This window comes from Manihot esculenta, chromosome 17 (genome assembly GCF_001659605.2).
Source record: "Manihot esculenta cultivar AM560-2 chromosome 17, M.esculenta_v8, whole genome shotgun sequence".
NCBI lineage: Eukaryota > Viridiplantae > Streptophyta > Magnoliopsida > Malpighiales > Euphorbiaceae > Manihot > Manihot esculenta.
In genome coordinates, this window is record NC_035177.2 from 9,761,271 (window position 1) to 9,775,226 (window position 13,956).

The 13,956-nt window shown below is 28.4% G+C and overlaps 1 protein-coding gene across 1 annotated transcript; it reads left to right on the top strand.

Moving 5' to 3' along the window:
- The first annotated feature begins 10,633 nt into the window (after positions 1 to 10,633).
- Positions 10,634 to 12,556, top strand: LOC110605009 (expansin-like B1). The gene is made up of 5 exons (XM_021743298.2): positions 10,634 to 10,843; positions 10,921 to 11,027; positions 11,316 to 11,497; positions 11,874 to 12,006; positions 12,188 to 12,556. The coding sequence occupies exons 1-5, from the start codon at positions 10,699 to 10,701 to the stop codon at positions 12,389 to 12,391; spliced, it is 771 nt and encodes a 256-aa protein (XP_021598990.1). The 5' UTR covers positions 10,634 to 10,698; the 3' UTR covers positions 12,392 to 12,556.
- The last annotated feature ends 1,400 nt before the right edge of the window (positions 12,557 to 13,956 follow it).

The window sequence follows — 13,956 nt, forward strand, 5'->3', positions numbered from 1 at the left end:
TCAGCCTTCCTTTGCATGTTTTGCATGATTGTTTTGAGATGTTTTAGGGGGGTTTTTGAGGGATGTTTTTAGAGTCATGTTCTAGTTGTTTGGTCCCTCATTTGAGTCCACCTGTGTAGGTTCGAACCCGAGGAACCGAGGACCCCAGCAGTGAGTCAGCTGCTTCAGTCATTGTCAGAGCTAGCGGAGGTGAGTAGAATAAACCTTTATGTTTTAAAGCAAATAAGTTATAAAGTTTGAGCATGTTCATGCATCATGAATGCCATGTGATATCCTAGGTTGTTTGCATTAGAATTCACGAATATATTGCACTGCATTCTATGATGTTGATGTGGATTGGTTATTGGATGATCCTTTAGTCCTCATATGATATGATGTGATATGGTACGGTATGTCATGGTATGGAAGTCCGGTTGACCCATTCTACGTCCCGGCACTATGTAAGAGAAAGACCGGTTGACCCATTCTACGTCCCGGCACTTTGGAAATGTTATGTTATGATATGTTTAAGAGAAAGACCGGTTGACCCATTCTACGTCCCGGCACTTTGGAATGTAGAGGACTATTGGTGACAATACCATCCGTGATGTGATTTGTCTGTGATGTGTTGCATTCCATTATGGCATATGATTTAAATGTTTTTATTATTCTGCTCACGGGGCTCTAGTAGCTCACCCCTTTCCCTAATCCCCCAGGGTTGCAGGTACGGGCTAGACAATGAAGTCAAGATGGATGAAGTCATGTGTATGTAATAGATAGAATGTGGACATGATAAATTGTAAAATGATGTAAAGTTATGAATAGTTATGTTATGTTATGTAAAAATGATATTGAGGATTAGAGGTTGTGCTTGACCCTATGTGTATGGAGATCCCTTTTGTATACATGATCTATGCTTTATGATGTTTATGTTCCACCAAGCTTGTGTATGATGAGATGCCCCATTGGAGCATTTGATGAGAGCTCCAGTGTGGGGTTTATGTTTATGATTATGTATATGTTTATGGGTATGCACAGGTTGAGCTTAGTAAAAGAAAAGTTTAAATTTTTATGTATATGTTGATCATGTATGGGATTAAACAGGCTTACAGGTCGTATGTCAGGCTTGCTACGGGTCCCGGCGGCCTTATTCCGATCTGGATCCTAACGCCGGTAGCGGTCCGATTTTCGGGTCGTTACACCAACCTTTGGTACATCGCCCGTGCATTTTTTAATCCGAAAGACATTACTTTGTAATAGTAAACTCCTTCATTTGTTATGAATGCGGTCTTTTCTGCATCCTCGTTATCCATCATGATTTAGTGGTATTTTGAAATGGCATCAAGGTGATGATTGTATGCCCCGAGGTCGAGTCCACTAATTTGTCAATGGATAATAACGAGTATGATCTTTCGAATATGTTTTATTTAAGTTAGTGAAGCCCACACATATCCTTCAATTTCCGTTAGCCTTCTTTACTAGGACTGGATTGGCTAGCCATGTGGGATATTGGACTTCCTTTATCAATATTGCACTTAGAAGCTTATCAACCTCTTCTTTGATCACCTACTGCCTCTCTGGCATGAACTTTCTTTTCTTTTATTGGACCGGTTTGACGGTTTTATCAATGGATAACTTATGGGTAATGAGAGCCGAGTCTACACCTGTTACATCTTTTGAAGACCAAGCAAAAGTGGTTACTCAATTTTTCAACAATTATATTAACCGGACCTTTGTTTCCCCGGTTAGTGCAATGTCAAGCCGCACCTTTTGCTCCTTTCCTACCTAGACCTCCTCTTTCGGATCCATAGGTTCTGGCTTTATATGAGATTCTGACTTTTCCAGCAAATTGATGGGCATAGTTGCCTTTTCAAGGCTTTTGTAGGGTGTCCGTAATTTTTTTTGGCTGATCTCAAACTTCCTCGAACCATTGTGATTCATCTGGGGGTTGAAAACTTAAGACACATAGCACCCATGTTAATAATGATACTATGATAGTTTAGGACCGGACAACTAAGTATCATATTGTATGCAAATGGGATGTCTACTACTGCGAACTTTGCATGCAGTTCTTGCCTATACTTTTTATTCCCTAGTACCAGTGGAATGTTGATGGTGCCTAGTGCTGCCACAGTCTTATCTCCTAACCCTACCAAGGGATAGGAGACTCTGATAAGACTGCTCTTATCCAAGTCTAACTTGTTGAAAATATTTAAGATAAAAAGGTTAACAGAACTACCTATATCTACCAGTACCCTCCTTACCTTATACCGATTTAGAAGGATTTTAACGACCAGCAGGTCATTTTGGAAGAATCTGATCGCCTTGTCCGTGGGGCCGAGCCTTACCTCTTGCTTGGTCCATAGCTCTTGATAGACAGATAAGATATCCTTTGCTGCCAGCTTATTTTTTCCTTTACCCTTATCAGGTCCTCCGGTAATGACATGTACACTTTCAGCCATTTCCAATAACAGGAAAGAAAAGCTTCTTCTTTAGAGAGGAAAAGGGAATAAGGGCCTGACTTAAACCCAAATGAACAGAAAGAATTAAATGGGTTTTTCTACAACAGAACCAAATGATGTTGCTATGATTAGATTGATGATGTGGTCAGAATGGAACTAAGCTGTGATTGGTTAGAACCTGCAAGAAAGAAAACGTGAGGCAATGGTGGGTGCCCGCAGCAGCCACTCTGACCCTCAAGCCAGTGTTTAGAAGAATAGAGAGAATGTGAAAAGTTACTTAGAGGTTGAGTAGTATTAGAGATAGTGTCTATATAACTCTAGGATTGTTATTCTTTTATACTATGAGACGATGGAGATAAATATAGTGTTTTCTAGATAATGGACATCATTAGCTAATTAGATTGGTAATTCTGCGATATCTAGCGAAATGGTAATGTGACTGATAATGGTAATTCTGTGCCAAGACTTGACCTATTCGGAGAGGGAAAGTCTTGACGATAGTTCGGGTGTTAAAGCGCTCGGATCTCCTTTTCTTGTTGTGAGATCGCGTTTTCCACTTGTTAGATTTTTGTCACATAATCTCTATTTTGTAATGACAACTCATAATTTATTTTGGACAGATGTTATGTAACATCACTATCAATATCCTCAACATATTTCAATACTTTGATGGTTAAATTATGTTGATTGCTAATATTTAATAAAGCATGCAAATAAAAAAAGTAAAAAAATGTTAGACCACTAAATTAATTCATTTTTTTATTATTTTATTACATTATTTTATTTTTATTTATATTATTTTAAATATCAATATTAAATATATATTTCAACTAGATAAATATTTAAATTAATTTTAATAATGGTAGCATATAATAATTATAATATTAAAATAATAATAATATTTAACAAAATAAAATTGAAATTAGAATTAAGAATATTTATAGTAAAATTTAAAATTTATGAATTACCATGATTTAGTTAATATTTGAATACTTATTTATTATTTAATTTCATGAAGAAATAAGTAAATAAGAAGAGTGAAAATTTTTAATTCTATTTAAAAAAATAAAAAAGTTTATATTTAATAATTATAAATAATAAAAATTAATTTGATATATGATATTAATGTAAATATATTACTGTTAACTAAAATATAAAAAACTATTAAATTTTGATTATAAAAGGTAAAATTATGTAAAAAGTAAAGAATGAGAAATAATATTTTAATTAAATTTACCAAAAAAATCTAAGGTAAAAGGAAGTTTAATGATAATTAAATTAAAGTTAAAAGAATTTTAAAAAAAATTAAAGTCGAATGATAAAATTAAAAATATAATAAAATTGAAGAGCTCAAATAAAAATTATCCCAAAAATATGGATGCTAATACAGGAAAATAGCATGCACAAAAGTTTTCAGGAGACCTTGGCTCTAACTGCCCATGACCAGGTTTACTTCACTTTCTCACTCTTTTTTCTTTAAATCGTTTTTTTATTCAAAAGAGGCACAAGAGTCTATATAATTAATGGACTATAAAACCAAAAGATAGTTCTCTCGCTTCCTCTAAGTCAGTTTACCTAATTCCTACACCTTAAAGGAGAAGATCCCTCTTAGTCTTTCATCGTGTTCTGATGCGTGGTGCTGGAAATTCGAGTTTAAAAGTCATTATTCGATTAAGAGTGCATATAGATTCCTGGTTGATGGCTTTCGACACAGGGAAGGGAGCGACATATGGAAAAGGTTCTGGAAAGTTAAAGTCCCCCAAAAGTGCTTAATTTCTGCTGGCGGACTCTAGTTAATGTTGTCCCTTGCCTCTCGTCACTTCAGTCCAAGAGAGTCCCGGTTGATCCTTCATGCCCGTTGTGTCATGCAGTCCTTGAGAATGTCTTGTATATTCTGATTCAGTGCCCTTTTATCCGCAACTGCTGGTTAAGCTCGCTGTTGGGTTGGCCTGCGCCTTTTGAATCCTCTTTAAATGAGTGGTTTTATTTAGCCTTCTCTTCTACTTCTGTGGAAAATGCCTCCCTTATGCTAATGATCTTATGGGCTTTGTGGCAAAACAGGAATAATGTTGTATGAAAGGGTCAGGGTCAGACTGTGAGTGTTGTGTTCTTCATGACTCTGAATTTTTTGCAGTAATGAAAAGTAGCCTGTGCCGTTTTCTCAGTAAGTACCATTGTCGACTCGGCTTGTCCGGTCTGGTCTCCTCCGCCGCACGGTTGGATCAAGGCGAACATTGACGCCTCTTTAAGCTTGCAACGAGGTTCAGTAGGCTTCGGTTGTGTAATATGGAATGATGATGGGAGTTTTGTGGCTGCTAGAACATGCTTTTTTTATAGCCAGATGGATGCAAAGTGTGCTGAATTTATGACATTTCGGGAAGCATTGAGCTGAATTAAAGAGTGTGGATGGAATCGAGTCCTTTTCGAATTGGATGTTTAGATACTTGTGATGTCAGTTAATTATGTTTTGTTGGATGATTTATCGTCTTTTGACCTTTTGGTTCAAGATTGTAAACTGCTTTTATCTAGTTATGAGAAAGTACAATATCGCCTCATTCTGAATCAGATCAAGGAATTTGGGTTGATATCTCTCCTCCTCACATTGTTTCTATATTTTCTTTGAATTAATAAAGTATTTTTATCTTTTAAAAAATTTTTATCCTTTAAAAAAAAAAAACAAAGGAGATGATCAAACATTACAGCAAATTTTCGAATTATCAATAAATTTTTTTATTTGTAATTCAATAAAATTCAATAATAAATTACAGCTCGTTATTAAAAAATTTATTGATAAAATTTTACCAATAGATTTAAAATTCATTAATATTACTAATAAATTTATTAACAAATTTTTTATTATTATTACTAATATATTTTAAATTTGTTAGTAAAATTAAAAAAAAATTATGTTTTTTTATGAATATAAAATCTATTAATAATTTATTAACATACTGTAGTCCGTAAGTAAATATATTGGTGATTTAGATAATTTTATAAATAATTAATATTTAATTAAATAATAAATTTTATTATTAATATTATTTTTTATTAATTCAGTAATAAGATCTAAAATTATATTATTATTATTATTATGATTAAGTTTTTATTTATGTTCAATATTTATTAGAAATATAAGACTATTTGAAAAAGAAAAAAGTTAAATGATAAAATAAAGTGAAGAAAATAGAAAAAGAGAGAAAACGGAAATAACATAGCATTAAAATGATAAAAAAAATAAAGAAAAAGAGAAAAAAGAAAAAAAATTATAAAAAAGAAGGAAGGATGAGAGAACAAGGAAAAATAATTATAGAAATGAGAGAAAATGGAATAAATTATTAGGGAAGAAAATAAATAAAGACAAAATAATAAAAAAAATTATAGATAGAAAGAAGGAAAATGATAAAAGAAAATAAAATGGGAGAAACAAATACAAATGAAGAAAATAATAGAAAAGAAAAGAAAAATGATGAAAGAAAAGAAGATATAAAGTAATAGAAGTAGGGTGAGCAGTATTCGATTTAAACCGAAAAAATTGATCGAACTGAATTGATTTGAAAATTTAGTTTGGTTTTTTATACATTTTGATTCGGTTTGATTTTTAATTTCAGAAATTTTATTTATTTCTGTTCGATTCGGTTTTGATCAGAAAAAAAATTAAAAAAATTAAACCGAACCGATTAGTGATAATAATATATTTTTTCAATAATATAGAGAAATTAAATCATATTAAGATTAAAATATTTTAATTAAATTTTAAAATATTAAAAATAAAGTGTAAAAAATAAAAATATTATTAAAAATCGAAACTAATCAAACTGAACCGAATCGAATCGAATCAGACCGGTTCAGTTCGATTCGGTTTCTGATCAAAATTGGTTCGGTTCGATTTTCATAAACACTAAAATTTTGATTTTTGATTTATTCGGTTAAGTTCGGTTTTAAATTGAACCGATCGAATGTTTACCTCTGAATAGAAGGTAAAATTATGGAGAAAAAGAAAAAAATATGATAAAAAGAAAGAGAATGAGAGATAAAAGATAATCGAAAAAAAGGAAATGATAGAAAAAATTGTGAGATAAGAATGATAAATGAAAAAAAATAATAGATTGAGAAAAAAATATGAGAAATGGAAAGAAAATATAAGGAAGGAAGATTATAGAATAAATGAATGATAAAAATGAGACGATCCGGTGTAATATTTATAAATATTTATTATTAATGGATTTAATAATAAATTTATAATTTTTTTTTAATTTTTTTAAAAGAAATAATTTTTTTTTAAAAATTATTAATGAATTTAAAATTCATTAGTCTACTAATAGATTTAGTAACAGATTTGTAATCTATATTAAATTTTGAAAATAAATGATAGGATTTTTTTTTCTCTCTAAAAATTATTAAAAGATTTTAAATTCATTATTCAATCTTTTAGTTAGCGAAAAATATGAGATTTAAAAAAAAATTAAAAATTTCACTAAAAAATTTATTAAAGAATTTCATTCGCTAGTAAAATTCTAATATTTATTATATTTTATTAATTTGGTGATAAAATTTAATAACTAATTTCTAAATTCATTCCTAAGTGAATAATATAAATTTTAAAAGAAATATACAAATTTTATATGAGATTTGAATTTAAATTTACTAACAAATTTATTAATGAATTTATTATTTTTTATTTATTAAAAATTTAGTAATACATTTTAAATTTATTGATAATTTATTGATAAATTATTAATGGATTATAATTTTATAATCCATTAATAAATTTAATATTTTTTAAAATTTACTAATAAATTGAATTCTATTAGTAAATTATGAATGAATTTATTAATTAATTTAAAATTTATTAATAAAATTCAATGCCACGTATAAATTGCTGATAAATTTTAAAATTTGTCAGTAATATCAATATATTAATAACATATTTTAGATCTACTGATGAATATTTATGCAAAATTTTTATTTTTAAGATTACCAATATATTTTGTAATCAGTTATTACTAACAGATCAAAATCTATTTGTAAAATCATCGGTAATCTGACATATTTTTATAATGAACTAAATTATTTTTAAAGTCTGTTTGACATTACTAATAAAATTGCTATTTATAATTTAACATTAATTTTGATAAAATTTAATTATAATAATACCAAAATAATAAAATAACTTTTTCAAACTATTTTTTTAATAGCATTTAAAATAACATTTTTAAAAAAAAAAAAAAAACTTTTTGAAATTTCAAACTCAATATCAAACATCCTTTTAATTGATAGACCAAATTTATGTTTATTTTAAAATTAATTATAGCAAGAATTTAATAGAAGTAATTGATATCTTACATTTATTAATCTTTTCAAATATAAAAATTTATAAAAATAAGTTTATTTCATTTGAATTCTTACAAAATTAGTTTTTAATTTTAAAAATTTTAATTATTTCGATTTGATTCGATTTTAATCAGAAAAAAATTAAAAAAAATTAAATCAAACCGATTAGTGATAATAATATATTATTTTTAATAATATAAAAAACTTACATTATAATTAAGGTTAAAATATTTTAATTAAATTTTAAAATATTAAAAATAAAATTTTAAAAATAAAAAATTTATTAAAAATTCAAACCAAATTGAATTAAACCGAATCAGATTGATTTGATTCGATTTAATTTTTACAATCAATCAAGCCCCAAATACTAATGGGTTTTTCACCAGCATAAAAAAACAGCTTCAAACAAATTGGGTTCTGCTTATATAGTTCTTCTATTGTCTGTGAAACCAAGACCCGCTGGGTGATAATTTTTTATATTATATTTTTTATTTAATAAAAAATAAAAATTTATTCGGTTCTTAATATTTTATTTTTATTAAAAAATATTTTTAAAATCAAAAACCCAAAAACTCAAAATTACAACTATTGATTTTCTTATTATAAATTCTAGCAATCCATTATATTTATTTTAATTTTTATTAGATAATTATTAATCATTTTAAAATTTTACTTTTATCAATCAATTTTAATTTTTTAAATATGTATCCATTCAATTAATTTATAAAATATATTTTTATTTTATTATTATAAAAAAATTTATTATTTAATTTTTATATTATAAAAAAACTTATTAATTAGCTCTTTAATTTTAAAAAATACATTAAAAAGTACTTAAAATTTAAAAAAAATCTAGTAATCAGTCCTTCTATCAGTTTTAATTTTTAAATATTTTATTATTTAATTTCTGTAATATCAAAAAATTGATCAAGCAACTAAATAGTAATATTTTATCATAATATCATATATTTTGTAAAAGTAATTTAACGTACAATCACTTATAAAATTATATATATAATATTTAAAAAAATATTTTGTTACATATAATTTTTAAAAATGGTTTTTAAAAAATAAATAACAAAAATTAAAAAATTATTTTTAATTAAAAAAAAATAAAAAACAAAAATCGTAGAGTATTATCAAATGCACCCTTAGTTTTCTGCCTTTTGGTTGTCTTTTATTTTCATTTCTAGAGAACAAAGAAAAGTAAACACCATGATTTCCTTTAAATCTTCAAAATGCAAGGTTTGTTTTTACTGCTAGCATTTTACTACAGAAGCTAATGCAAGTGGGATTTTGAAGCCCTAGCTAAAGTGGTTTCCATGTCATAGATGATGTGGCTCTATGGAGTCTCTTCATGCCAGTCTACGTCGGCGTGCTGTTTACGTGTCTGCTTCAGCCTGTCAACAAAAATGTACACTGCACCTTGGAAAAATTCCTGAGATTAAGACACAAGCAAAAATGTATATGAACATGAGATACCCAATAAGTAAAACTGGGAACATAGATTTCCTTGGCATCATGGCAGTAAATTCAATGGGATATTTTTGAATTTGACTTCTATAACATCCCATTATATCCACTTATGTTTTCTAGGATTATGTTATATGCTAAACTACCCTTCAATGGTTTTTTTTTCTTATTTTAACATCCTATTCCCATTAAAAGTTGTTATTTTTTAAAATTTTTTAAATATATATTATTTAGTATTCGAAATACATTAACATAACTAATTAAATTCATGTCGTGTAAATTTATTATCGAGGCAAGTTTCAAAGGTACTTTACGCGCAGAGTTTAAACTCTAAGAAAATAGTTTAAATTTGTTATCTTACCTACTTTAACTTTAGTTATAGGTCAATAGCAACAGGTTGAAAATCGCTATATCGATAAACAGTGGTTTAATTATCTTTTCACGGCGAATAAAAATATTATTAAAATTATAATTTTATTGAAAATTTTTTTATTAAAATATATTATTGCTTATAATAAAAAATAAATTTTATTTATAAACTATTATAAAATTATTATTTTAATAGTATTAAGACGACTGTTTTATAACCGCTGCGAAAGTACGATCTTGTAAACTCAAAATGTAGTAGTGTATCTTTTAGCAACATTACTGTGCATTAAATATTGATAAATGGGTGTTTCCCCTGCAGCTTCTGAGTTCTGACTCCATGAAACAATAGCTCATGTGATCATATATAATTAGTGGGAACGTCGAAAGATGCCTAACTCAAGGGGGTCTTTGGTGCAAAAGCACCTAATTTCCTTTTGAATTTTACTTTCCTCTCTAGTCAAGTTGTTTGAAAGCATCCCATCTATTGATTCAACATTATATTCAACCAGCCTGCAGCTAATCTCTCCCAATTCCTTCAATCAATCACACATCATGGTCCAAACAGCTAGCATGTATTTCCACATTCTATGCATATATCTAAGATATATATGCTTTTGATAAGGACATCCATAAAAACTGAATGAATTATAAGAAACATCCTGATATAGGAAAATAGAGTTTTAACTTTTCCTTGTTATACAACACACATCGATTTTAAATTTCAGATGGATCATAAAGTTTTTTTTTTTTTTTTTAAACCGGGATTGGAGATCGGAGGAGTAGAACCTGAGACCTTCCAGATTTACTCTACCACCATATTAAATCTGTAAATGCAAATGGATCATAAAGTTTGAAAGGTGATTAAGCAGTTAATTCCAGGTCTAACAAGGTAGCTTGAAAACAATCATAACAGAAATCCACTCGTATAAAATAATATTTTTCAAATCGTCAAACTTGGCATGGTTTACCAAACTAAAAGAAACTGGAGCTGGTCTTTCTATAAATACTACAAACCTCGCTCATTTCATGCATCATCTCATCTTCTTAATTGCTTCCATTGCCTTTGCTCTCTTATACAAAAACAATGGCTTCCTCTCCTCAGTCCTTTATTCTTCTTTTTACGACTTTGCTCTTTCTGCAGACTCTGACAGAGGCTACAACATGTAGTGACTGTTTCATTCATTCTCGGGCAGCTTACTATCCAAATTCTGATGAACAAGGAACAGACAGTAAGAAAAACAGATGCTGTAACGCTGTAACTAAAAGCTAAACATGTGTTCTTACAATGTGTTTTCATGAATTGTAGGGGGTGCATGTGGGTTTGGTTCATTCGGAGCAACGATAAATGGTGGCGATGTATCAGCCGCATCTAACCTCTACCGTGATGGTGTTGGTTGCGGTGCTTGCTATCAGGTAACCAAATTTTTTAGTTAGATCTGTCACCATGGATCCAAGACATAATGTCCGATGGAACCATATGGCAAATATAAGAAATTTTGTCATATGATAGGACTTAACGTGAATTCAGCATGATCAATGCTAACATATGTAATTGTTGTATGTAATAATTTTTCGATTTGAGACTTGCTTGTTTGTGTTTAATATTTTTTTTTCCCTATATATTAAAGCAAAATTTAATTACGTCCAATATTATTAGTTCAATTTATATTTCCAAACACTAATGATCTTTTTCTATACCAGGTAAGGTGCACCAACAGTAACTTTTGCGCAGACAAAGGGGTAACAGTAGTTATAACAGACCAGGGTTCAAGCGATAACACTGACTTTATTCTCAGTAGCCGAGCCTTTGGTCAGATGGCTCAAACCAAAGATGCAGCTGCTTCACTTTTATCCCTTGGAGTAGTTGATATTGAATATAGACGGTGAGATTTCAATATATTTACCATTAAATTTAGTTCAGATCTAACTCTAACTCACATGGAAAAATGTCTAAAAGGGGCACATTATCCCTATTCGAAAGGATGTGGTATTTAATACACTCTTTAGGTTCAGGACTACACTAAAGGAAAGGTTTTGATACGTTAAATTTGGATCGGATCTAATTCACCGTAAAAACTGACTAAAAAAGGAGTGTCTAAAGCTCGAAACACGTTACCCATGTTTCAAACCGATGTGGAATTTAACACTTATGAAGACTATACAACTTTTACTGTGAAAAAGAAAAATCTTAATTTCTATGTTGTGAGAAACTAAGGTTAAACAAATATCATGCTCTAATTAAATTATCTCTCTATGCAGAGTTTCATGCAGCTATCCCAACAAAAATATAACAATCAAGATTGATGAGAACAGCAACTATCCTTATTATTTGGGTTTTGTCATATGGTATCAACAAGGGAAGAGGGACATTACTGCTGTGCAGCTATGTGAGGTATTATGCAATATCAATAATATTTGAAGTGGAAAAAGCTTTTTAATTTTCAAACTTTATTTTTCTTTGCAACCACTTTGTTTCTACATCAAAACGGTGACAACTCTTAGTCCAATTTCCTAAGATATGTGATGTTCAAATCACAACAAATGTATTAACAAACAGAATTTGTCATATGCAGACACAAAACTTTGTGTGCAAGCTTTTGGATAGGAGTTATGGAGCAGTATGGACTACTACATCTCCCCCTAGTGGATCTCTGTCATTGAGGATGCTATTCAGTGGTGAGGATGGAGATGAGACATGGCTTGTTCCTGTTAACAATATTCCCCATGACTGGAAAGCTGGAGAAACATATGATACAGGACTTCAAGTTAATGAATAGTCCTATAAAGCCTTAGGTTGTCTAGCTCTTTAATATTTTTCATTTTATTCATTATATGCCCTTTTCTTTTCTTCATTTCAATAAGAGAAGTTCATGAATGTAATCATTTCAATATTGACTAATCTGCAAGTTTCATAATAAAATTAATTTTAACTTTTGGTTTTTTATTAAATCTTATTCTATTGACAGAATGTCTGCTTACATGTGAACACCACTAACTACAGTGAAGAAAAAGTGTCCATCTGTTTCTTTAGATATACTTTAAAATTGAAATTTCAACTAAACAAATAAAAGTTTCCAACCCTTTTGATTGCTGTTGGAATTAGTGGGGAGTACTAAAGGGGGAAAATTACACCTAACATATGATATTGAAAACTTCTTTCTAATAGAAAGAGGTCCCAGCTTCACCTATTGAATTGAATATCATGTAAAACATAAACAGAAAAATCAGCTCATGTCAACTTCTTGACCTGACTGAAAAATTTATCAGTTCTTCCGGCTACAATTGTCTTGGCTAAAATTTTGAAAATAAAACTATTTTTTCTGTTTCATAATTTTTTGTTCATTTTACTTTTTCATACATATTAAAAAATATAACTTTTTTATTAATTTTTTAATTATACTCATTTTAAATATATTAAATTTTATTAAATACTAAGACATATTTTGAAAAATTTTTTAAAAATAAAATAAAAATTATAATATAAAAAAAATAGATAAAAATTATGAAACGAAAAGACTAACGTGTTAATCTGCAAGTTATATTTAGAAAAGTTAATTAAACCATACAAGTAACCCTTTACTTTTAGTTAATTATACTCTAAAAATATATTATTATTACGGTCTTAATTTTAAAATTAAAATATAAAATTTTTATTTCAAATGTCTAAATTAATATAATTGAAAATTTTAGGTTTTAGATTAGAAATGAGTACAATGTTAGAATTTTCAGAATATATGGTCAACTAGAGCTAAGAGTATAGCTATGTGGCTTTAAATAATATTAAAAGAGGTAAATAAATAGCACCTATTGTATACCAATTTAAAACTAGTCAATATTATTTTAAAGTTTTAATTATTTGCAACAAATGTAAAAGGTTAGGATACAAAAACTAAAACTTTGGCTATAGTCGTGATTGAAAGTAAAAATTTAGATTTTTATCAATAACCAGCCACATTATTTTAGGAGTTTACTACAATGGTAATAAATTTTAAAAATAATATATATGCTTTGTAATATAAAATTAAAAAATTAAAGTTATAATAGTGAATAAATGCAAAGTATTTGACGCACTCATAGACTTAATTTGGTAGTAAGTGTATCTGAGTAAATTTGAGAGATCTCAGATTTTACTCCTCTAATCCACATTTAAAAAAAAAAAATATAAAGTATTTGACTTTCAATATGCCATTTTATAAAATTTACTCTCAAATACAGTAAAACAAAAAAAAATTCTGGCAATCTAAAATTAATGTTGGTATTTTAAACTCTATGATGATAATATCAATTAAGAAGTAAATAAAAATGCTGATCATACATATATGTATAACTATTTTCAAAAGAT